Here is a 27,284-nt window from a genome sequence, read left to right on the forward strand (position 1 = left end):
GCACATTTGCAGTATTAAATTGTATTTATTGGCATCTCTATTGTCCATTCATTTACGCCCCCTGGTGTGGGTCCGTGTCTTACAGTTTCCCCAACAGGATAACTTGGCCAAACGTCATGGATTCCGAGGGGCACATACCATCCGTTGAACAATCAATGGAGATGCAAGGTGCACAGGCTCCAGCAGGAGACATGATGGGTGAGTTGTAGCAAATACTGACCACCCTCACTGCTCGGCTGGATTTGGTGACCGAGCAGAACATACTGCTCAATCGTAGGATGGAGGCTCTCACCACTCAGGTGGAAGCGCGCGGACATGGCGCGGCTGCATCTCCTCCTCGTGTGGACCTGTTGCTGAACAGAGACCCTCCAGTGGTTGTTCAATGAACCCCCCTCCCCCATCCCCTGAAGCATACATTAGCCCCCCGGAACCGTACGGAGGTTGTGTCGAGACGTGCGCAGACTTCTTGATGCAGTGCTTGCTCATCTTTGCACAACGTCCCGTTATGTACGCGTCAGCCTCCAGCCGGGTGGCTTATGTCGTCAACTTGCTTCGAGGTGAGGCACGCGCCTGGGCTACGGCGCTTTGGGAACAGAATTCGCAGCTCCTAACAACATACACTGGGTTTGTGAGGGAGTTCAGACAGGTGTTCGATCACCCTAATCGAGGCGAAACTGCTTCTAACTTGCTGCTGTCAATTCGACAGGGGTGACGGAGCGCTGCTGAGTATGCAGTCGACGTCCGCATCGCGGCAGCGAGAGCCGGCTGGAATACGGTAGCACTCCGCGCCGCCTTTGTAAATGGACTGTCTCCAATCCTTAAGGAGCACCAGGTGGCTAAGGACAAGCTGCGGGAATTAGACGGGCTTATTGACCTCATTATACGGTTAGACAACCGATTAGAGGAACGTCGACGGGAGCGAGATGAAGGGCGTGGCCGGGCATGAGCCGTCCCTCTCCCTTCCAGGTCCGAAACAGCACCGCCTTCCCCACGCTCCAAAGCCAGAGCGTTCCGCGTGACGACAGCTCCCCCTGCTGACGAAGCTATGGACATGAGCAGGGTGAAAATGAGATCAGCCAACAGACAAAGGAGGCTGGCCCGCGGAGAGTGTTTTATCTGCGGCTCGAGTGAGCATTTACAGAAGAATTGCCCCAAGCGGTTAAACGCCAATGCTCGCCCTTAGAGACTGGGCTAAGGGTGGGCCATAACACACATGCGGGAAATGCACGAAAATCCGCACGAGTCCCAGTTATGATCCTCTATGGGGATTTAACCCTTCATGCCCTAGCACTCATCGACACGGGGTCAGAGGGGAATCTGCTTGATAGCAGATGGGCTAAGGAAGTAGGGCTCCCTCTAGTGGCCCTTCCTTCACCATTGAAGGTACGGGGACTAGATGGCACCATTCGAACATTAATAACACACCAGACACAGCCCTTAACACTGGTTGTGTCTGGAAACCACAGGGAGGAGATTGTGTTTTTTGTAACACCTTCTACCTCCAGAATTATTTTGGGTTATCCATGGATGAGTAAGCACAGTCCCCGGATCGATTGGCCGACTGGGGTTGTGGCTCAATGGAGCCAAACCTGCCACCGGGAGTGTCTAAGATCCTCGGTCCCACCCGGTGCAACTGCTAAAGAGGAGGTCCGTGTTCCCCCCAATCTTACGGCGGTGCCGGCTGAGTACCATGATCTTGCTGACATTTTCAGCAAAGATCTGACACTCACCCTTCCCCCGCACCGACCGTATGATTGTGCCATTGATTTGATTCCAGGCGCTGAGTATCCGTCCAGTAGACTGTACAACCTCTCACTCCCTGAGCGTGAATCAATGGAGACCTACATCCGGGACTCTTTAGCTGCCGGGTTAATCCGGAACTCTTCCTCCCCGTTAGGTGCTGGTTTCTTTTTTGTGGGCAAGAAGGACTGCGGACTCCGTCCATGCATTGACTATAGAGGGCTGAACGAGATTACGGTTCGCAACTGATACCCATTGTTATGTGTCGGACGCAGCCCGGAGAACCGACCAGCGTTTGAAGGACCCAGTATAAAATAAGCAGAGCACGGTACAAAGGATAACAGAGTTTAATGAACATAACAGTGCTGTGAAAAATATAAAAGTGCGCGGTCTGGCGTGGTGGATTGCGGTGCGCTCCCAGCAGTGCTAACGGTCCGGAGCCAGAACTGGTTCGGACCCAAGGACCCCGCCGACACCCCCCAGGTGGCCGCGACAAACCGAGTCTGTGAAAGAAGGAATCATTATGTGAGTCCACACTCAACACACAGAGAGAACGCTCAAAGGTGTACAAACAGCAAACACTTCCTGGCTTAATTACTAATCAGCTTCCCACCCTGCAGGCATGGAACATCCAGTTCACAAAACTCCACTGCAGCGGAAGCTGATTAAACGACTACATACAGCTCAATATAATAAAGGTGTGAGGGACACCATATTTACTGACTGTATAAATGTTAGTCACAAAATCTAACGTACCTCAGGAAGTGTGCTGACGAGCGTGAGACCTCACCCTCTCCTCTTTCACAGACCATGCATCAAACCTGGACGTTCTCTGCATCCACTGATGATGAGATGGCTCCCGAGACGACGATCTCACCCGTCTGGTCACAAGGTCGAGTCTCTGGCAAATACACACTGTGTACTCCAGTCTTAAATGCCACCATGTTCCAATCCATGTAGATGCACCACAGCTGTGAGTCCTGACGAGCCGCAGGTGATCAGGGTGAGGTCCTGATAAACTCAGCTACACAGCCACTCAGTCCCAAATGCAAGCCACCTGGAAGGAAAAACAAAAGACAGAAACAAAAAGGCAGCCACGCCCCCCAGCCATACAACAGTACCCCACCCTCACGGGAAGCCACCCGGCGACCACACAAACCTGGCCCAGGAGAAACACCCCCCTCCAGGGACCATGGCTGGAAACCGTATCCGCATTCATCTTCCAACAGAATCCTCATCTACAGAACGGTAGGTGTCTTCTCCTCTGGCTGCATCTTTGCCCTTGTTTCTATCAGTCAATTAGCACAGGTGTGGCCAGGAGTTCTTGAACCTGTGCGGTCAGCCTTTGTCCAACCATGTTCACAGTCTGATTAGTCATAAAACAAAAAAGACAAACACAAACAACCAAAACACCCCCCCTCCCCAGAGGCCCGTTCCATCAAACCCCGGGAAGGGGAGAAAAGAAAAACAACCCAAACTTAAGTTTGCAAATAAAACTGCTAACACCCCCCCCCCCCCCCCCCAACGACATGTAGGGACCAACACCCCCCAGAGGACATCCCGCCAGCTCCAGGAGTAATAACCACAGCCGAAGTCCCTCTGGGATCCAACGTCACCCACGGGGACTCCCAGCGCCTCCCAGAGGACCATTCCATCAACCCCAGGAGATGCCTCCCCTCATGACCAACGGACCCAGCCCCGGCCGTCTATGGCTAGATGGACCCACAGCCCTTTCCCCCCCAGAGGACACCACAGTCAAACCCTGAGGGCGGAAACTGGGTGGAAAAAACAAAAGGAGAAAAAAAAAACATACAAACAAAACAACCCCAACCCCACCCCCTTGGCGCAGTGGAAACTGGAAGCACGTCCAGTGTCACCAACCGTGACTATACCCCAGAAGCCAACCGGGAGGAGTGGAACAGCGGTTATGGCAGACAGCACAAAACGGCGCCACTCCTCTGACTTCTAAACCAGCCACTAGCTGCGGGTATATCCCACTGCCCCAAACCTCAGCCACGCCGATGGCAGACGGCTCAAGGGCGTGCTGAAGCCGGAGGTGGAACAGGGAAACAACAAACAAAAACATCCCCCCCCCCCCAGGTGCAGAGGTTACCTGGGAAACGCCCAGCATAACCAAACTGCACCACTCCAGCAACGCCGACACTACGGCTCACACGGCTGGAGCCAGAGGAGAAGAGAGGGAACAAAAAGAAAATACCCTAAACCCCCCCCCTCCCCTCCCGGGTGCAGAGGTTACCTGGGAAACACCCAGCACAACCAAACTGCACCACTCCAGCAACGCCGACACTACGGCTCACACGGCTGGAGTCAGAGGAGAAGAGAGGGCATAACAAAAAACAAAACAAAAAAAAAGAAAAAAGAAAAAACAACCCAAATACCCCCCCATGACCCCCCAGGGGACCGTCCCATCAAACCCCGGGAGGCGAAACCGAAAGAAACAAAAAGAAAGACCAACAGACTAACACAAAGTTGCTTGGGTCCTTTTTTTTCCCAGACAGACTGCAGGGTCACAACCCCAGACCCTAATAGTGAAAAACAAAAAATAAAATCCCACACAAAAACCAACTCAAAAAACACCCACACAAAATGAACTAACACAAAACAAATAAGTGATTTATACCGTCAAGCTCAAACAAATGGAACACACCTGTTCCAACTTAAGAGCTTGACGGTAATGTGACTCAGTCACCAACAGAGGGAGCCAGAGTGCTAAAAATAAAAAAACCCCTTTGGTGACAGAAAATAATTCATGCTGCTTTTCCTGTGAGCAGCACACAACCAAGAATGTGATTCAACTAAATAACACCGGAGCTGACAACAGACGCAGTAGCTATCATTACCCGGGGAAACGGGGCTACGACTGTAACACAGGAAGCACCGCGACCCGTGCCACAGAGCTCCGCCGTGCGCGTGCACCCATTACAGACCCACTCCTGCAGCTCCCGTTCAAACCTCTTATCCGGTCGAAGTGCGACGCGAAGCCGTCGCCAGTCACACTCCACCACGACCCACGGATAAGGCACAAACACAGGAACACGGCTGCACGAGCGCTCAAATCAGTATTCAGTAATGGGTTCTCCAACGCGCACCATCCGGGCGGAGAGCACCCGCAACTGATCTGGATAACTTCTGAACGTCTGCTGCCGCCTTCCCGGCGCGTTACCGTCTCTGCTACCGCTGGGTCCGTGATGTTTGGCCAGAGACTACTGTTATGTGTCGGACGCAGCCCGGAGAACCGACCAGCGTTTGAAGGACCCAGTATAAAATAAGCAGAGCACGGTACAAAGGATAACAGAGTTTAATGAACATAACAGTGCTGTGAAAAATATAAAAGTGCGCGGTCTGGCGTGGTGGATTGCGGTGCGCTCCCAGCAGCACTAACGGTCCGGAGCCAGAACTGGTTCGGACCCAAGGACCCCGCCGACACCCCCCAGGTGGCCGCGACAAACCGAGTCTGTGAAAGAAGGAATCATTATGTGAGTCCACACTCAACACACAGAGAGAACGCTCAAAGGTGTACAAACAGCAAACACTTCCTGGCTTAATTACTAATCAGCTTCCCACCCTGCAGGCATGGAACATCCAGTTCACAAAACTCCACTGCAGCGGAAGCTGATTAAACGACTACATACAGCTCAATATAATAAAGGTGTGAGGGACACCATATTTACTGACTGTATAAATGTTAGTCACAAAATCTAACGTACCTCAGGAAGTGTGCTGACGAGCGTGAGACCTCACCCTCTCCTCTTTCACAGACCATGCATCAAACCTGGACGTTCTCTGCATCCACTGATGATGAGATGGCTCCCGAGACGACGATCTCACCCGTCTGGTCACAAGGTCGAGTCTCTGGCAAATACACACTGTGTACTCCAGTCTTAAATGCCACCATGTTCCAATCCATGTAGATGCACCACATCTGTGAGTCCTGACGAGCCGCAGGTGATCAGGGTGAGGTCCTGATAAACTCAGCTACACAGCCACTCAGTCCCAAATGCAAGCCACCTGGAAGGAAAAACAAAAGACAGAAACAAAAAGGCAGCCAGGCCCCCCAGCCATACAACACCCATTGCCTCTATTGGATTCAGTGTTCACGCCCCTGCATGGAGCCAAAATATTTACGAAACTGGATCTTAGGAATGCTTATCACCTGGTTCGGATCCGGAAGGGAGACGACTGGAAGACGGCATTTAACAACCCGTTAGGTCACTTTGAGTACCTGGTCATGCCGTTCGGCCTCACTAACGCCCTGTGACGTTCCAAGCATTGGTAAATGACGTCTTGCGGGACTTCCTGCATCGGTTCGTCTTCATGTACCTGGATGATATCCTCATCTTCTCCCCGGATCCTGAGACCCATGTAAAGCATGTACGTCAGGTCCTGCAGCGGTTGTTGGAGAACCGGCTGTTTGTGAAGGGTGAGAAGTGCGAGTTCCACCGTACTTCTTTGTCCTTCCTGGGGTTCATCATCTCCTCCAACTCCGTCGCACCCGATCCAGCCAAGGTAGCGGCGGTGAGAGATTGGCCCCAACCGGCAAGCCGTAGGAAGCTGCAACAGTTCCTCGGCTTCGCAAATTTCTACAGGAGGTTCATCAAGGGCTACAGTCAGGTGGTTGGTCCCCTGACAGCCCTGACCTCCCCAAAAGTCCCCTTCACCTGGTCGGATCGGTGCGAAGCTGCGTTTAGGGAGTTGAAATGCCGGTTCTCGACTGCGCCAGTTCTGGTGCAGCCCGATCCTAACCGCCAGTTTGTTGTTGAAGTGGATGCCTCTGACTCAGGGATAGGAGCCGTGCTGTCCCAGAGCAGGGAGTCTGATAAGGTTCTCCACCCTTGTGCCTATTTTTCCCGCAGGTTGACCCTGGCAGAACGGAACTATGACGTCGGCAATCGGGAGCTCCTGGCGGTGAAAGAGGCCCTGGAGGAGTGGAGACACTTGTTGGAGGGAGCTGTGGTTCCATTCACGGTTTTCACTGACCATCGGAACCTGGAGTACATCCGGACCGCTAAGCGTCTGAACCCCAGGCAAGCCCGTTGGTCACTGTTCTTTGGACGTTTTTGACTTCCAGATCACATACCGCCCCGGGATCCACCTGACACCATCATCCCGGAGTCCGCTATTGTCGCCACCCTCACGTGGGACATAGAGAACATTGTCAGGGAGGTCCTGACGTGTCACCCGGACGCCTGTGGTGGACCATCGAACAGATTGCACGTCCCACCAGACGCAAGAGCTGCGGTCCTGGACTTCTGTCACGGTTCCAAGCTCTCCTGCCATCCAGGGGTGTGAAGAACCGTGGCAGTGGTCCGGCAGCGATTCTGGTGGGCGTCAATGGAAGCCGATATCCGGGAGTATGTCTGGGCCTGCGCCAGGGGCAAGGCTGTACATGAACAAGAGAGAGGACTCCTCCAGCCGTTGCCGGTGCCTCGACGCCCCTGGTCCCATATAGGCCTGGACTTTGTCACGGGTCTCCCTGCGTCCCAGGGAATGACTACCATCATGACGATAGTGGACCAGTTCTCCAAGGCGGCCCACTTCGTGGCCCTCCCGAAGCTCCTGACGGCCCAGGAGACTGCAGACCTCCTGGTCCTCCATGTCGTGCATCTGCATGGTATCCCCACGAACATCGTCTCAGACCATGGTCCCCAGTTCTCCTCGCAAGTCTGGAGGAGTTTCTGTAGGGAAATGGGGGCCACCGTGAGCCTCTCGTCCGGGTACCACCCACAGACGAATGGACAAGCAGAGCGGGCTAATCAACATCTGGACCAGGCCCTGAGATGTGTGACCTCCGCGCACCCGACGGCCTGGAGTCAACATCTGGCCTGGATCGAGTATGCCCACAACAGCCAAGTCTCATCGGCGACCGGCCTCTCCCCCTACGAGGTGTGCTTGGGGTACCAGCCCCCATTGTTTCCGGCTGTGGAGGGAGAGGTCGAGGTCCCCTTGGTCCAGGCCAACCTCAGAAGGTGCCGTCGGGTGTGGCTAACAGCCCGCTCTGCCCTTCTGAAAGCCCGGACGAGGGCGAAGAGCCATGCATATCGCCGACACACCCCGGGCCCCGCTTACCAGCCTGGGCAGGAGGTTTGGCTATCCACTAAGAACATCCCTCTGCACACGGACTCACCAAAACTGACAGACAGATACATCGGACCTTTTCCCATCATCAAAGTCATCAGTCCAGCCGCAGTCAAGCTTAAACTCCCAGCTTCACTGCGGATCCACCTGGTGTTTCATGTCTCCAAAATCAAGCCCTGCCACACATGCGACCTCTGCACCCCCGGACCAGCGCCGCCTCCTGCCCGCATCATCGACGGCGAGCCTGCATAGACGGTACGCAGGCTCCTTGATGTTCGCCGGAGGGGTCGGGGTTATCAGTATCTGGTGGATTGGGAGGGGTACGGACCCGAAGAGCACTCCTGGGTGAAGAGGAGCTTCATCCTGAATCCGGCCCTCCTGGCCGATTTCTACCAGCGGCATCCCGACAAGCCTGGTCAGGCGCCAGGAGGCACCCGTTGGGGGGGGGGGGGGGGGGGGGGCTGTTGTGTGGGTTGCCCGAAGAGGAGGTACTGCTGGCCCAACACCAGAGGGCGCCCTGCCTGTCGTCGGGTTTCAGGCACCAGAGGGCGCAGTCGCCACAGGAGTCCACCAGGTGCTCGGAGCTGACAGCTGTCAGTCATCATCCATCATCACATCACATCCATAAAAGCCTGGGAGAGACATCATAACTCTGCCGAGTTATCAGCTTACCCGTCAGGTAATCCAACTCAGCGTCTCCTACCCTTGGGCCTGCCCACACGTCACCTTTTGTGGAACTTTGATTGACAGACTAAAGCAGTATTTTGACCTGTAGTGCATATTTGCAGTATTAAATTGTATTTATTGGCATCTCTATTGTCCGTTCATTTACGCCCCCTGGTGTGGGTCCGTGTCTTACACTTTCCCCAACACACACCACAAAACCAAACCAACAACTGATCTGAGAAACGACACGAGACAGTAGATTAACCCCACATAAACCTTTCATGTAGATATACAGTGGTCCCTCGTTTATCGCGGGAGTTATGTTCTAAAAATAGCCCGCAATAGGCGAAATCCGCGAAGTAGACAGCATTATTTTTTACAATTATTATAGACGTTTTAAGGCTGTAAAACCCCTCACTACACACTATACACTTTTTCAAACAGGCATTAACATTTTCTCACTTTTCCCTTGTGTGTAAACACTCTCAAAGTTCAAACCTTAGTAGAAAAATTAGACAAACCTGTTTTCATGCCCAAACATTTGTTTGAGAAATAAAAATAGAACTTTTTCCTATAAATAATTATGATGGCTTTTAGAACTAACGAATTTAATTTTAACGATCAACCTATGAGGTTGGACACATAAGAAATTATTAATAGTGACTGATCAGTATTTCACAGTTCCTCTGATCGCGCCTCTTCATCCTGGCACCACACCACTGTCGCACCTTTTTCCACTCACACCTCGCTGCAGGTGTCTTTTTCCGAGTTATGGGTAGTTGTTGGCGCTATTTTTTCTTCTGAGCGAGAAGATTCTTATAAACAGACACGCAGAACACAATGCGCATGCTCTCCCTTCGCGGTGCCGCAACAGGTGTCCCGTCATCTTGACACAACACCGGCCTGCTTGATGAGGACGCAGAGCACAATGCGCTGTTTAAAAAAAAAAAAAAAATTGGACCAAAAAAAAAAGCCGCGAAACTGCGAGGGGCTATATTTTCCAGTATTTCTTTTTCTTTCTTTTTTATTTTTGATAACTCTCATATCCGAGGGGCGAGGTTGATGATGTGAGGGGGCGGTGCCCCCAAACGCCCCCTCGTGGCACCGGGTCCGTACCTCACTCTACCGAAAGGAGACAGACCACAATACACTCCTCCTTGCCAGTAGCTCCCACCGTAAGACTTTGAAGTATGGCCTCCGAAAAAGCCAGTTTTACAGACTGAGGCATAAATGGTAAATGGACTGCATTTATATAGCGCTTTTCCATCTGAATCAGATGCTCAAAGCGTTTTACAGTTATGCCTCACATTCACCCAGATGTCAGGGTGCTGCCATACAAGGCGCTCACTACACAGCGGGAGAAATAGGGGATTAAAGGCCTTGCCCAAGGGCCCTTAGTGATTTTCCAGTCAGGTGGGGATTTGAACCCATGATCTTCTGGACTCAAGCCCAACACCTTAACCACTAGACCATCACCTCCCCTAGGCGTATCTGCCATTCCACTGAAGATTTCATTGAGAATGCTGAAGATATAAAACAACATTTTATGGTGAGGGAATATCGCTCAGCTTGTACTGAGGAAGCATTCCATATAGCTCTGTCTACACCGAGAGCTGATCTGTTAAAAAAGAGTGTTAAAAAAGACAAGAAATTTTCTGTGTCATGTATCACAACATATAGCCGATCTGCCTATGTGATTAAAAATACCATCAAGAAATATTAGCCTTTAATTGCAGATGACCCCACCCTTCATAATAAATTTAAGGAGCCGCCTTTATTTGTGTTTAGATGGGGTCCTAACCTCAGAAATAAAGTGGTTAAGGAGCGTATACATACAGAACTTAAACAGACCCTTTTGGCACCATTGAAAGATGGTAATTATCCATGTGGCCACTGTGCCCAATGTAACAATATACAAAAGGCAAGGGATTTTAAACATCCCAGGATGGGTAAGAGCTTTTTTGTCAAGGGTTTCATCACATGTACAAGAATGTGATCAATATACTGAAGTTCCTGTGTGACAAGGTTTATGTGGGAAAAACTAAAACAAAGGATCAGTGAACATAAAAGCTCAATTAGACAAGCTGGTCCTAATTATCCTGTAGCCTGTCACTTTGCTGAATATACTCATACTGTCTCCTCCCTCCGCTTCCAGGGTATTGAACAAGTGAAGTTGCCTAGAGGTGGTGATATTGATAAAAGATTGTGCCAAAGAGAATTGTTCTGGATACACACCTTGGATTCACTGTACCCAAGAGGCCTAAATGTTGATGTGGACTAGAGTGTGATGTTGTGATGTTATACTGTGGTTGGATATTGGAAGAACTGCAATTTATGATGACTGGATGTTTGATGTTAGTGCATTTCTCTAAATCCTTGTTGGATCTATTCGTTTTTGTATTTTGATTTTTGTACTTTAATTTTATATTTTGACATTTGCACTGTAAATATACACTGGGGGTGCACGTTGTTAATTTGCCTCCACCACACTTAAAAAGACATTTTTTGCCAAGTTGATGTATACCTAAAGAACTACAAACATGTTGACTGAACTACAAATTGCAGTCACACACAGGTGTATCTACTTGACTTGATTACACTGACCGAACTTTAGGTATAAGATGAAGTGCTTTGTATGTGCTATTCAATGCCCTGATGAAGGTCGTGTGACCGAAAGCTTGGATTAATACAAACATTTTTGCATGGATAGCCTTTTTTAAAAATTGATTTATGAATCCCTCTGGCACCTTATGACTCTGAGTGGGGAATTAAATGTGAAAACAACCAGTTTTACCTCATGTTTTGTTTTCTTACCAGATAATTAAGTTGACTAGATGCATAATGGCTTTATTCAGGCAGTCAAAAAAATCCCTCAGAGGTTTTCCTTCTGACTCCATGTGACCCAGAACAAGGCCAATGGCCATGGAGACCACCAGAACCCCCATGACATTGACACCGTCTGACGTGCCCGGCATTGACATGGTGTCATCTTTCAATGAAATGTCTTTAAAAACAAGAACCATAGTTAACACAAAATTATAACACTAAAGAAGTGATAAACACAAAGATTTCCCAAAATAAAATGGGAAAAAGAATTCTCACTCATAGAAGTTAGATTGTCATGACCAAGCTGCTCCTCTGTTGACTGACTTCTGAAATAAACAGTTTTATACTAAATACAAAAGAAGCACATATCAGAGTTGGAAGTATGAGTACTGTATAAATAATAATAATAATAATAATAATAATAATAATAAAAGCAAGTGTAGAGCTTACTTTTCTCAAACAAGCTTCCAATAGATTTTTTGGAAACATGTTCCTACAATAAAATCAAAACAATTACTAATTTTCTTTCATATCTACAAGTAATACTGAGAAACTTTCTCTGCCTGAAAGAGATTTACATACCTGATAAGATCCAGAAAGGAATCTACAGGCCGCACTGTTTGTGCATTCCCACGAGAGGCCACTGTTGTGTTTTTGTAAAATTTCCCCGGCTTTATAGAAACAGCAAGGCCAATGCCAGTGAATGCAGCTATGACAGTGGTAACCATGTAATAGATGATGGCCCAGAGTCCAATATTTCGTGAAATCTTCCTGTCCACCGATGACATTCCTGAAATTGTGAACAGTTCAAACATGAATGTAACCCTGTTTATATTTGGTCAACAATCTCATGCATCCCTCATTTAAAAAATGTTTTTTTTCCTCTTTGAGATATTCTCAAACATACATATAAAATAAATTAAAAATGAATTAAAAAGAAACTTTATTAAATTGCATGTTTCTGTTGTGTGGGCCGCCCGAAGAGGAGGTACTGCTGGCCCAGCACCAGAGGGCGCCCTGCCTGAAGGCGGGCTTCAGGCACCAGAGGGCGCAGTCACCCACCAGGAGCACCAGGAGCCCGGAGCTGACAGCTGTCATTTATCAACTCATCATTCATCACACCATAAAAGACTGGAGGAGACACCACATCTCTGCCGAGAAATCAGCTTACCTGACAGGTAACCTCTCAGCCGTTTTCTGTGCCGCATGCACATAAGTGTTTTCTGAACGTTTTTGCAGTGGTAACCTTCTGTAACTTGCTCCGGCTCCGGTGTATTGCAGGTCTCCGCTGGCAGTGGAAACGTGTGGGGGCCGACTCTTCTCTGGACGGGTGTCTCCTATCCTCGAGCCTGCCCACACATCACTGATTTAATTGACTGTTCATTTGCGCCCCCTGTTGTGGGTCCATGTCACTACACTTTCCCAACAGGATTTCTCGGCCATCGTCATGGATCCCGAGGGGCGTCAACCATCGGATGAACCACCAATGGAAACGCTAGGTGCACAGGCGCCAGCAGGAGGCGTGTTAGGTGAGCTGCAGGAAATCTTAACTGCCTTCACTGCTCGGTTGGACTTGGTAACTGAGCAGAATGTTATACTCAATCAGATGATGGAGGCTCTCACCGCTCAGGTGGAAGCGCACGCGCAGGGCGCTGCTGCAGCACCTCCTCCTGCTGACCGAGTGCCAAATACAGACATTCCAGTGGTCGTTCAACGAACCCCCCCCCCCCCCGTCCCCTGAAGCATACATAAGCCCTCTGGAGCCGTACGGAGGTTGTGTCGAGACGTGCGCAGACTTCTTAATGCAGTGTTCGCTCGTCTTTGCACAGCGTCCCGTCATGTACGCGTCTGAAGCTAGCCGGGTGGCTTATGTTATAAACCTGCTTCGAGATGAGGCACGCGCCTGGGCTACGGCGCTCTGGGAGCAGAATTCATGGCTCCTAACAACATATGCTGGGTTTGTGCGGAAGTTCAAGCAAGTGTTTGATCACCCCAATAGAGGCGAGACCGCTTCGAACGTGCTGCTGTCAATGAGACAGGGGCGTCGGAGTGCAGCCGAGTATGCAGTCGACTTCCGCATCGCGGCAGCGAGGTCCGGCTGGAATACTGTCGCACTCCGCGCCGCCTTCGTAAACGGACTGTCTCCAGTCCTTAAGGAGCATCTGCTGGCTAAGGACGAACCGCGGGATTTTGACGGGCTTATCGACCTGGTTATACGGTTAGATAACCGATTAGAAGAACATCGTCGGGTGCGGGGCGAAGGGCGTGGCCGGGCACGAGCCGTCCCTCTTCCTTCCGGGTCCGAAAGGGTGCCGCCGTCCCCACGCTCCACAGCCAGAGAGCTCCGTGTGGCAACAGCTACCCCTGCTGATGAAGCTATGGACACGAGCAGGGCCAAAGTCAAATCAAATAACAGACAACGGAGGCTGGCCCGCGGGGAGTGTTTTTTCTGTGGCTTGAGCGAGCACATACAGAAGAACTGCCCCAAATGGTTAAACTACAATGCCCGCCCTTAGAGATTGGGCTAAGGGTGGGCCATAACACTCACGTGGGGAAACCCCGTAAATCGGCACGTATCCCAGTTATGATCCTGAGTGGGGATCTAACCCTTCACGCCCCAGCACTGGTGGACACGGGGTCAGAAGGGAATCTGCTGGACAGCAGATGGGCAAAGGAAGTCGGGCTCCCTCTAGTGGCACTACGGGCACTAGATGGCACCCTTCTCCCATTGATCACACACCAGACACAGCCTGTGACATTGGTTGTGTCTGGGAATCAGGGAGGAGATTGTGTTTTATGTAACACCTTCCACCTCCCGAGTGATTCTGGGTTTTCCATGGATGATCAAGCACAACCCCCGGATAGATTGGCCGTCTGGGGTTGTGACGCAGTGGAGCGAAACCTGCCACCGGGAGTGCTTAAGATCCTCGGTTCCACCTGGTGCGTCAGCTAAGGAGGAGGTTCCAGTTCCCCCCAATCTGACGGCGGTGCCAACTGAGTACCACGATCTTGCTGACGTCTTCAGCAAAGATCTGGCACTCACGCTGCCCCCGCACCGTCCGTACGATTGTGCCATTGATTTGATCCCGGGCGTCGAGTACCCGTCCAGCAGGCTGTACAACCTCTCACGTCCGGAGCGCGAATCAATGGAGACCTACATCTGGGACTCTCTAGCTGCCGGGTTGATCCGGAACTCCACCTCCCCGATGGGTGGTGGTTTCTTTTTTGTGGGCAAGAAAGACGGCGGACTCCGTCCATGCATTGATTACAGAGGGCTGAACGAGATCACGGTTCGCAACCGATATCCGTTACCTCTGTTGGATTCAGTGTTCACGCCCTTGCATGGAGCCCAAATTTTCACGAAACTCGATCTTAGGAATGCGTATCACCTGGTTCGGATCCGGAAGGGAGACGAGTGGAAGACGGCATTTAACACCCCGTTAGGTCACTTTGAGTACCTGGTCATGCCATTCGGCCTCACCAATGCGCCCGCGACGGTCCAAGCTTTGGTTAATGACGTCTTGCGGGACTTCCTGCATCGGTTCGTCTTCGTATACCTCGACGATATTCTCATCTTCTCCCCGGATACTGAGACTCATGTGCAGCATGTACGTCAGGTCCTGCAGCGGTTGTTGGAGAACCGGCTGTTTGTGAAGGGCGAGAAGTGCGAGTTCCACTGCACTTCTTTGTCCTTCTTGGGGTTCATAATCTCCTCCAACTCCGTTGCCCCTGATCCGGCCAAGGTTGCGGCGGTGAGAGATTGGCCCCAACCAACAAGCCGTAGGAAACTGCAACAGTTCCTCGGCTTTGCAAATTTCTACCGGAGGTTCATAAAGGGCTACAGTCAGGTAGTTAGCCCCCTGACGGCCCTAACCTCCACTAAAGTCCCCTTCGCCTGGTCGGATCGGTGCGAAGCCGCGTTTAGGGAGTTGAAACGCCGGTTCTCGACTGCACCAGTTCTGGTGCAGCCCGATCCCAATCGTCAGTTTACAGTTGAAATGGATGCCTCTGACTCAGGGATAGGAGCCGTGCTATCCCAGAGTGGGGAGTCTGATAAGGTCCTCCACCCTTGTGCCTATTTTTCCCGCAGGTTGACCCCGGCTGAAAGGAACTATAATGTCGGCAATCGGGAACTTCTGGCAGTGCAACAGGCCCTTGAGGAGTGGAGACACCTGTTGGAGGGAGCTGCGGTGCCTTTCACGGTTTTCACGGCCCATCGGAACCTGGAGTACATCCGGACCGCGAAGCGTCTGAACCCCAGGCAAGCCTGTTGGTCACCGTTCTTCGGTGACAAGTGACAAGTGACAAAGTTTTTTATTCGGCACACAAAATATTCAAATAGAAAAAAAAAAGAAAAAAGAACAATTCCACAAACACAGACAAAACTAGTGAGTCTGAAAGGGTGTGGGCTGAAGCAAAGCTTATTAGCACCCACCCCTGCTAGTACAAGTCCAACAATTGTAATCAGTCATATTTACATAAATACAAATTCACTACTACATGTCGACACACTGACATACACATCAATATACTATTCACTTATAATTATATTTATATAGTACCAGATCACAAGAAAGTCGAATCAAGGCACTTTACGCCAGTAAGGACTAACCTTACCAACCCCCAGAGCAAGCACTAGGCAACTGTGGTGAGGAAAAACTCCCTATAAGGAAGAAACCTCAAGCAGACCAGGCTCTTGGGGGTGACCCTCTGCTTGGGCTGTGCCATATATACCTATATACATACATACATACTTTACAAACATAAACATATACATATATATACATACATATACACAGTCACTTATATACATATACACCTACCCATATCTATATATCTACATACGCATATACATACCCACACATTCAAATATACAATAAGTCCCACTTATAAATTGAACATTCCCTATAAATCAAATTATATTTGCTTCTTTATGATACTTAGACATGATGTTCTTTTTGAGTAGTTTCTTAAATCTTACTAAGGTACCACTCATTTTAACCTCTGTTGAACATTTGTTCCATTTCCTCACCCCAACCACAGACACACAAAAACCCTTTACATTTGTTCTTACTGGTGGTTTCATAAAAATTGCACAACCTCTTAAACTATATCTGGATTCCCTCAATCGGAACAGACACTGGACATGTCTCGGTAAGGCTTGGTTTTTCGCTCGAAACAAAGTTTGAATTGTAATGTAATCGACCAAATCTATGAATTTTAATCAATTTAAAGACACAAATAGAGAATGAGTTGGTTCACGATAATGTTTATTGCAGATGATTCGTATGGCTCGTTTTTGCATAAGGAATATTGGATTGGTATTTGATTTGTAAGTGTTTCCCCATGACTCAACACAATATGTCATATATGTACCATCAGAGAATGATATAAAGTAAGTAACCCTTCTTGCGGCAGTAGGTCTTTGGCTTTATACAAAATGGCTATAGTTTTTGACAATTTTGATTTCACATAATTTATATGTGGTTTCCAGCTATGTTTATTATCAATTATAACACCTAAAATTTATTCTCTGTTACTAACTCAATTTCCTTATTGTTTATAGTTAAATTTTTACATTTGGGTGCCTGTTTATTTCCAAATATAATACATTTAGTTTTCCCAAGGTTGAGTGACAACTTATTAGCGTCAAACCAAACCTTAAATTTTTCCAGTTCTTTCTCCACTATGTCCAGAAGCTGTTCAAGATTTTCACCACTACAGAACACAGTTGTATCATCTGCAAAAAGGACACGTCTCAGTGAACTCGACACCCAACTTATATCATTTATATAGATTATAAACAACAAAGGACCCAGCACTGAGCCCTGCGGCACCCCACATGTGACTTCCCTGAGTTCAGAATTTGTATTATTGAATTGAACATACTGAAATCTGCCTTGTAAATAACTAGCTATCCATTCGTATGCCAGACCTCTGATTCCATATTTCTGCAGTTTAGTTAATAGTATTCCATGGTTAATTGTGTCAAACGCTTTCTGTAAATAAAAAAAACACCTATTGTGTATTGTTTATTGTCAATTGCCGTTGCTATACTTTCCACAAAGTCCATCAAAGCATGTGATGTAGTTTGAGACCTTCTGAATCCATATTGTTCTTCACAAATGATGTTATGCTTCAGTAAATAATCATTTAATCTTTTAGCAAATATTTTTTCCAAAATTTTGGAAAATTGTGGCAGGAGTGATATAGGTCTATAATTAGAAAATGTGTGTTTGTCACCAGTTTTAAACAGAGGAATTATTTTGGCTATTTTCATTTGAGAAGGAAATTTACCAGTACTTAGTGACATATTGCAAATATAATTGAACGGTTTTACTATACAATCAATAACTTTTTTAATAAAGCCATATCCAAATTATTAAAATCAGTCGATTTCTTACTTTTTGAACCATGAACCAGATCAAGTATTTCCCTTTCATCAGTACCACCAATGAACATTGAAACAGATTTGTTAAACGTTGAATTATTTACCCAGAAGTTATTAGTTGATGAGTCAATTTTACTGGCAAGATTTTTACCCACATTAACGAAGTATTCATTAAAGTGTTCAGCAATAGACTCGTCGTTATCAATCATGATGTAGTTGTTACTCTGAAAAAATGAAGGATAATCTCTAGTTACTCTATTCTTTTTTACTATTTCATTTAATATGTTCCATGTGTTTTTGATGTTATTTCTATTTTTGACAAGTAAGTCATTATAATATCTTTTTTACTGAGTCTCATGATATTGATTAACTTATTCTTATATGTTTTATACTTACTTTCAGCTTCCTTAGTTCATAGTTTTATGAATTGTTTATATAGTACGTTTTTCTTTTTACATGCCCTCTGAAGTCCCTTAGTTATCCATGGTTTGTTGCTATATTGATTTCTATATATTTTGTCAACAAATGGACAGTGTTTATTATACAAACTGAAAAAATGGAAATGAAAGCATCATATGACCTGTCAACATCATCAACAAAAACATCCGACCAATTCTGACTTGATAAATCCTCCCTTAAATTATCAATTGTTTCAGGTGTTACTTTTCTACTCATGAATTTGATATTGCTTTGATACTTACAACAACCCTCCAATGCAAAGACTGAGAAAACTGGCAAGTGATCACTGATGTCACTGACCAGTAGTCCCCCACTAAGATTACCGGATATAACGTTAGTTAAAATATTGTCAGTGAGAGTTGTTGTATCCATAGTTATTCTGCTAGGATGAATGATGGTTGGATACAGTCCTAAACAGTACAAGGTGTTTATAAATGAGGTAATTTGTGGATGATTGTGAGGGTTTAAAAAATCTATATTGAAATCTCCACATTTCTGTTGATTTTGTTGTACATTCCTAAGATAATGTCTTCAGAGGTGTCAATATTTGTCCCAGGAGCTCTGTAAATACAACTAACAACTATGTTTTTGGAGTTTATAGATGTAATTTCTATGGTAACACATTCCATGATGTTGTCCACTGTAAATGACATGTTGTTAATGAGTTTACAGTTATAATTTGACCTTACAAACAATGCAACGCCTCCGCCCCTTCTCGTCTGCCTATTAACCAGGAACAATTCATAACCATCAAGATATACCAGATCTTTATTATCCTCATTTAACCATGTTTCTGAAATTGCAATAACTGAAAAACGTTTTTTGGATGTTTTCAAACAATCATTAATAGTGGACAGATTACGAGAAAGACTTCTGCTGTTGAAATGTATAATTGAAAAATCTTCATCATTGATTTTATAATTTTTGAATTGTTCTTCTGTAAAATATTTGCACTGTCTCACAATATTCTCACTGAAAAAGGTATCAGGATCATTTTCAGATTCGAAGGGGTGGTTAGCAGAGTTATTATAATTAAATGTATCTAGACAGAGCTCCTGGGCAGAAATAAACGGATCATTATCCTTAGTCATTATGTCTCTCTTGTCTCCGGGTGTAGATGATGTGGATGAGTGGGTTGCTCCAGTCTGCATCATGGTGCTGTGATGTGTTTGAGTCCTCATACCTATTGTTCATATTTGTCCAGCTCCTCGATGTTCCTTATTGCCATGACTTTTGCTTGTTCTGGTGATCCGTTCAGTTTGATGAATATTTTACAGTTTGAAGTCCATGTGTGCTGGATTTTTCCCTGTTTCTTTAAGAAGCGTGCTTTCCTGGCGATGTCGGCATTCCGTTTGGTGAGATGTTCATTGATGAATACGTTTGTACGTTTTCTTCCTTGTTTTAACAGTGCTGTTTTGTGTTTTCTGTTGATGAATCTCATGATTACGGTTCGTTTATCACCGTCATTTCTCCAGGGCAGAGGGTGGCACGCTTCAATGTTATTTAAATCCATTTCTATACCTTTAGATAGGAGCAAATCAGCAACCTGTTTTTCCACAGAGCTGACCTCCTGTTCACTGGGCTCCCCTCCGCTCTCATCTGTTACCGCCCTGTGCGTAGGACCGTGGTTTGATGTGAAGACCTGTGATGATGACGTCGTTAATTCTGGTGTACTGCTCCAATTCAGCCACTCTATTTTCCAGCTGCACCAGACGCCGGTCTTTCTCGGCGTTCTGGAGCCATAATGCCTTCACCTCCTCCACCAGATCCATGATTGATTTCTGTTGCTGCTTCACAACAGAAATCTCCTCTGATAGAAAGTCCAGAGATTTTTTAATATCGTCACCTTCCTCCGCTGTCAGAACCTTCTTAGGCCCCATGGTCGGCTTATGGGCAGCTTGATGATCGCCGATGTTAACAGCCTGCGTTGTTTGTCACCGGGATGGATCTGCGCTGCGCTGGTGCCGCGCGGCCTCGGTGTTTCCGCGCTGATGGATCCGTGGTGGCTGCACGAGGCCTCTGGGAAGCGGCACTCGTGACGCGCGGCTTTAATGACGCAGCGCGCGGCCTCAGTGAATTCACCACGTTGGGCGGGCCTCGGACGTTGTTGCTGTCCAGTCGCGGGGCTAAGTTGCCGGTTGAGGTGGTATTCCCACTGTCCGGGTTGGCAAACACCGGCGTGGCAGATGGCAACTACAAACACCACCTCTGAAAACTCAGGTACAAACTTTTTGCAGCTCGCTCTGACGACACGCAGCTCTGACTGACTGACGCAGCTCTCTCGACTGGTAGATAGGTTGGTCGGTTTGACTTCCAAATTACGTATCGCCCCGGGACCAAGAACCAACGGTCCGATGCACTGTCCCGGGTGCATGAAGAGGAGGTCAAGCCAGAGCTGTCGGATCCACCGGACACCATCATCCCTGAGTCCACTGTCGTCGCAACCTTCACCTGGGACATGGAGAAGACTGTCCAGGAGGCCCTGACACGACACCCGGACCCCGGCGATGGACCTAAGAACAGACTATACGTCCCACCAGAGGCCAGAGCTGCAGTCTTGGACTTCTGTCATGGTTCCAAGCTCTCCTGTCATCCAGGGGTGCGAAGAACCGTGGCAGTGGTCCGGCAACGCTTCTGGTGGGCGTCGATGGAGGCCGACGTCCGGGAGTACGTCTAGGCCTGCACCACCTGTGCCAGGAGCAAGGCAGAACATAAGAGGGAACAAGGACTCCTCCAGCCACTGCCCGTGCCTCGTCGCCCCTGGTCCCACATAGGCCTGGACTTTGTCACGGGTCTCCCTGCGTCCCAGGGTATGACCACCATCCTGACGATAGTGGACCGGTTTTCCAAGGCGGCCCACTTCGTAGCCCTCCCAAAGCTCCCGACTGCCCAGGAGACTGCAGACCTCCTGGTCCACCACGTCGTGCGTCTGCATGGTATCCCCACGAACATTGTCTCGGATCGTGGTCCCCAGTTCTCCTCGCAAGTCTGGAGGAGTTTCTGTAGGGAACTGGGGGCCACCGTGAGTCTCTCGTCTGGGTACCAACCGCAGACAAATGGACAGGCAGAGCGGGCGACTCAAGATCTGGAGCAGGTCCTGCAGTGTGTAACCTCCACGCACCCGATGGCCTGGAGTCAACACCTGGCCTGGATCGAGTACACCCATAATAGTCAGATCTCCTCGGCGACCGGCCTCTCCCCCTTCGAGGCATGTTTGGGGTACCAGCCCCCACTGTTCCCAGCCATGGAGGGAGAAGTCGAGGTCCCCTCGGTCCAGGCCCATCTCAGAAGGTGCCATCGGGTGTGGCGCACAGCCCGTTCTGCCCTTCTGAAAGCCCGGACGAGGGCTAAGGACCATGCAGACCGCCGGCGTACCCCGGCTCCTGCATACCAGCCCGGGCAGGAGGTATGGCTATCTACCAAAGACATTCCTCTGCATGCTGACTCCCACAAACTGAAGGACAGATACATCAGACCGTTTGCCATCATCAAAGTCCTCAGTCTTAAATGATCTGTTAGGGCGTTTCACCACACAAGTAAGGTGTTTGTAATAATATACACCTCTCCAGCGAGGCATCCCTGGAGCATCTGGAAAGATGCCCGAGCCACCTCAACTGACTCCTTTCGACATGGAGGAGCAGCGGCTCCACTCCTAGCTCCTCCCGAGTGACTGAGCTCCTCACCCAATCTCTAAGGGAGCGCCCCGCCACCCTGGAATTAAATTTGTCTCATTAATACATGCAAATGTACAGAGGGTGATCTACAAATATTCTTTTATTTGTACAACTTCCGCTCTTGTCAAAAGTGCTCACACACACATACACACACACACACACACACACACACACACACACACACACACACACACACACACACACACACACACACACACACACACACACACACACACACACACACACACACACACACACACACACACACACACGGCCTCCTGCAGATGCTGTTAAAACATAAATATTGTTTTTGATTGATTGGTTGATAGAGGGGCTTTATTGACCATGTACAAATTATACATAAGACAATAGGATCTAAAATAATTAATTAAACAACTGCAAATTATAAAGAAACACATTTATAATTTGCAACAAGTGTACTGGTTAGAATTAATAATAACTTTTCTTAGTGAGTAGTCTCTCACTTTAAATTTAATTTTTCTACTACAAGCCAAACATGCTATTCACCAAACAAGTGACCTACTTAACTGGCCTAAAAAACAAAAAACAGTCATAGCTTTAAGTGGGGATCTGACCTGTAATCACACTGGAGACGATGAGAGGAAGCACTATCATTTGCAGCATTCTCATGAGCAGCTCTCCCGGAAAACCAAAGTAAAGAATGTCTCTAGTTGTCATATTAGTGGATCGCAGCACGAAGCCCAGAGAAATCCCTAAGAGAAACGTAACACAGAGAAGTGTGGAATTATGTTTGTCAGACACACAAAAACAGAGATCCTGTGGAGATAAATTCAGAGGTGTGGACTTGTAGCCTAGTTTGGAGTATTTGTATGGTGTAACCACAGAGCCCTATATAAGTACTAGAGTCTGCACTCCCAATGCTGCCTACTAAATGCAAATGTCCCTTCATGGACAGCAACATGACACCTCCTAACCGGACAAAATAATGACGAACTGTCCGGATGTTAAAGCATTTTCAATGCAGATAATGACTGAACACACACGGAAAAATGCTCACAAAATGCATGTTAAAATACCGTTCTGAACTGGATATCGAGCCAGTAAAATTAATTTACATTAAATTATGTCAGGAAAGTATAAAATTTACGCTGACACCCACACATTCTGAAATATTTGTGTTGAAAGTTATACAGATCTGATCTGTTCCAGCAGCTCTGAGACGTCTCAGCTGCTGTGTTCAGCACAGCGCGGCTCATCCATCCATAACAACACACACGTACATATATATATATATATATATATATATATATATATATATATATATATATATATATATACGAGGTCTATTAGATAAGAAACCGACACTTTTATTTTTTTTTAACTATATAGATTTGAATGACGTGCGATTACACCAATCATGCTTGAAACCTCGTGCGCATGCGTGAGTTTTTTCATGCGTGTCGGTGACGTCATTTCCCTGTGGGCAGGCCTTGAGTGAGATGTGGTTCAGCCCTCTCGGCTGAGCTTCCAGGCGCCGTCGTCGGCCTGTTTCGAACTGAAAACGTCCTAATTTAAGGCTTAATTCACCCAGGATGTCATGGGAGAACAGAGAAGATTCAGAAGAGGCCGGCATGAGGACTTTATGCGGACATTCCACTGTTTAAGGACATTTTGTAATGAAAGACGTGCGCGCAAATTCACCGAGTCGTTTCCGTGACGACTCGGTGAATCTGTGTGCGTCACGACAGGAAAACCACCTCCATGTTGAAAACCATTTGTAAAATTCAGGCGGCTTTTGATGGCTTTCAACAAGTGAGTAACTGAGAAATTGTTTAACAGCTTGGGCATGTTCCAACTTGCCCGTTAAGGTTTCCAACGGAGGTGTTTTTCCTGTCGCGACCCCCCGCGGTCGGGTCCGACCCGACATGCGACTCTGCCCGCATGTTCTTTCATTACAAAATGTCTGTTAACAATGGAATGTCCGAATAAACTCCTCATGCCGACTTCTTCTGAAAGTTCTCTGTTCTCTGACGACTTACTGGGTCAACAGAGCCTGAAATGTGGAAGTTTTCAACTTGAAACGGCGAGACGCTGCCGCCTCGAAGCGCAAATCGCCGTCAGGCGCCGTGGGCCGTCCTTAAAGCGACACTACCAGACCAAAATCTCTCATCAGCCATTAAAATTTTTACCAAAAACCAGCTGAATTTATCGAATGGTGTCCACTCAGTTGTGCCTTACAGTTTTTGAAAAAATTTTGATCAAACAAAGCAGCAGTCTCTGAGCCATTCCTAAACAATGAAAAAACGACGAGAGGGTGGGCGACTCCTCACTCAAAGACTGCCCACAGGCGAATGACGTAACCGATATATATATATATATATATATATATATATATATATATATATATATATATATATATATATATATATATATATATATATATATATATATATACGAGGTCTGTTAGAAAAGTATCAGACCTTTTTATTTTTTTCAAAAACCATATGGATTTGAATCACGTGATTGCATCAGCCAAGCTTGAACCTTCGTGCGCATGCGTGAGTTTTTTCACGCCTGTTGGTTGCGTCATTCGCCTGTGGGCAGGCTTTGTGTGAGCACTGGGCCACCCCTCTCGTCGTTTTTTCATTGTCAGAAGAATGTCTGAAGGACTGCTGTTTTGTTGCATTAAAATTTTTTCAGAAACTCTGCCAGACAACCAGCTGGAAACCATTTCAAAGATTCGGTTGGCTTTCGGTGAAAATTTTATGGGCTTCAGAGAGATTAAGGATTGTTACTGCCGCTTTAAGGAAGGCCCACAACGCCGGAGGGCGCGCCGCGCTCCGAGCCGCTATTGACAGGCTGAAAGGAGCTGATCACTTCCAAATTTAAGGCTCTGTTGATGCAGGACGTCGTGTAACTAGCAGAGAAGTTTCATAAGAGTCGGGATCAGCACTTTATCGGCACATTCCACTGTTAAAGGAGATTTTGTAATGAAAGACGTGCGGACGGATTCGTGCGTCAGGACGCAGCCGCTCATGGCGCTCGACAAACAACACCTCCGTGTTGGAAGCCTTACAGGACAAGTTGGAACATGCCCAGCTGTTAAACAATTTGATACTCACTTGACTGAAAAACGATCGAAAGCCGCCTGAATCTTACGAATGGTTTCCAAAACGGAGGTGTTTTTTGTCCCGCCGCGCCATGAGCGGCTGCGTTCCGACGCGCGAATCCGTCCGCAAGTCTTTCATTACAAAATCTCCTTTAACAGTGGAATGTGCCGATAAAGTGCTGATCCCGACTCTTATGAAACTTCTCTGCTAGTTACACGACGTCCTGCATCAACAGAGTGTTGGGAAAGTGTAGTGACACGGACCCACAACAGGGGGCGCAAATGAACGGTCAATAGATGAGCCAAAAAGTAACAATTTAATGTTGTGAATGTGCACAACGAACATACAGACAATCACAGAATATCATAATAGTCAATACACAGAGGTGACGTGTGGGCAGGCTCGAGGATAGAAGACGTCTGTCCTGAGAAGAGCCGGAACCACACGATTTCCGCCGCCCCAGAACCTGGTGAATACTGGAGCCGCCAAGTCCCGAATTCCCAGGTGATCACCGACCCCGACTGTCGGATCTGGTACTACTGGCGAAGAACAAAGACAGTCAAGTGTGGGTGTGTGTACACCCAGTAACAACAACGGTGGGAATGCCACCTCCACCTCTCACTCAAAACTTGCAGCGCGTCCTCAGAGGAAAAAGAGTGCCGTATTGCACAGCCTCCACAAAAGGACCGGAACTCCTGCAAACACTCACAATAAACAGATTCTCAATATTTCCACAAAGGCTGAGGATATTACCTCCTATGAAGTATGATATCTCAGCAACGAGGTGGAGATGACGTCTGGTCTTTATGGAGTGAGATGATGTTGAGTAGATGGGTGACAGCTGTCAAGAGGTAATGAGCGACAGCTGTCACCCCCGGCTGTGTCCATGGCGGCAGCACCCTCTCCTGTCTGAAGCCCGCACTTCAGGCAGGGCGCCCTCTGGTGGTGGGCCAGCAGTACCTCCTCTTCTGGCGGCCCACACAACACAGAGCCTTAAATTTGGAAGTGATCAGCTCCTTTCAGCCTGTCGACAGTGGCTTGGAGCGCGGCGCGCCCTCCGGCGCTGTGGGCCGTCCTTAAAGTGGCAGTAACAAACCTTAATCTCTCTATAGCAGTGGCGGCTGGCCCATAGGGGGCGCTCGGGCGCTGCCCTCCTAGATGTGGAGGGGAAAAGTCATAATATATATATATATATATATATTTGTTTTTTTTAAAGTATTATCAATGTCAGTTTTACTTACTTGTATGTGCCTACATGTAATATGAATGATTAAAACACTTCCTCCAATTGACTCTCATTCAACAGTGCATTTCCACCGACAGGAGCAGAAAACGTACGTTCCTCGTCTTGGGCGCCATTCAAAGCGCCCTTGAAATGCAGCGAAATAACCAATCGTATGTAGTTACTAGGGAAAATTAATAAATATTTGGCAAATCAACATTGCCAAAATTAATGGCTTTGGGGCGCCGGAATTTTAGCCCTTGCTACAAAAATGCGGGAACGTTAGATTACAGTCAGTGATACACGTGACGCTGCAGTCAGGCAGGAAGAGATGATGGTGACGACGACGTTTGGGTTATATTTATTTATTTTTATTTTGTCTCAGTGTGTTTTGCTGGAGTAAGTTGAAGAACTCTTCGGAGGTTTAAAACGGGACAAAACTAATCAAATCAATGACACCAAAGTTTGGCGGGGATCCTTTTGGAGGCGCATGGAGGTGCGCACATCAGATCTTTCTCGTGGTTTAATGACAATTGCACATCCCGGTTGGAGGAGAGACGTTTGTCTGACTCGTTATAAACCGTGTCAGGCTTCATTCACACTGTCAGCGCGCACACGTCACAGAGGCTGCTGATCTACGCTCTTTACTGCGGGGTGGAAAGGAGCGCATCCACGTCTGCCAGCTGCGGACTGACTCCTCTGGATCCTCTTCAGCTCAGGTGAGCTGACGAGCTGCTCGGATTTATTCCCGAATGTTGCTCCTGGTGTGGAAACGAGGATGAAAATTTAAGATAAAACGAATGAGTGATGTTTTTTGTTTGTTTTAGGGGGTCAAAGCTGTGATGTTTATTGGGACAGCAGACCAGTTATAATGGCAATAGGGGAGGCTGGGGCTGTTTGTAACAGTGTTCAAAGCTGCAGCCATGCTGGTATTTTGATTTCACTTTACACGTTATGAGGATCAGTCACTTATAGTAAGACAAACCCAAGTTTAGCAACGCATTTAATTAAGTGGTTTTGTATACTTCATTTGCTTTGTCCTCTACACTGTTAATTAATTTTAACCAATTTAATTTAAAGGTTTTGGTGTTATTAGTCAGTCAAGTTATTTAATTTAA

At 47.6% G+C, this 27,284-nt stretch overlaps 1 protein-coding gene across 1 annotated transcript in view; it reads right to left on the bottom strand.

Annotated features, from left to right (window-relative positions):
• Window positions 1-27,284, bottom strand: part of LOC117522445 (excitatory amino acid transporter 1-like) — a 39,423-nt gene that overhangs the window by 9,971 nt on the left and 2,168 nt on the right. The window contains exons 3-7 of the mRNA XM_034183852.1: window positions 22,449-22,586; window positions 11,911-12,118; window positions 11,779-11,821; window positions 11,605-11,674; window positions 11,317-11,506 (exon numbers count right to left, since the gene is read on the bottom strand). Of these exons, the coding sequence (XP_034039743.1) occupies window positions 11,317-11,506; window positions 11,605-11,674; window positions 11,779-11,821; window positions 11,911-12,118; window positions 22,449-22,586 (649 nt within the window). The remainder of the gene's footprint in view (window positions 1-11,316; window positions 11,507-11,604; window positions 11,675-11,778; window positions 11,822-11,910; window positions 12,119-22,448; window positions 22,587-27,284) is intronic.

The sequence above is a fragment of the Thalassophryne amazonica genome, chromosome 12 (genome assembly GCF_902500255.1).
Source record: "Thalassophryne amazonica chromosome 12, fThaAma1.1, whole genome shotgun sequence".
NCBI lineage: Eukaryota > Metazoa > Chordata > Actinopteri > Batrachoidiformes > Batrachoididae > Thalassophryne > Thalassophryne amazonica.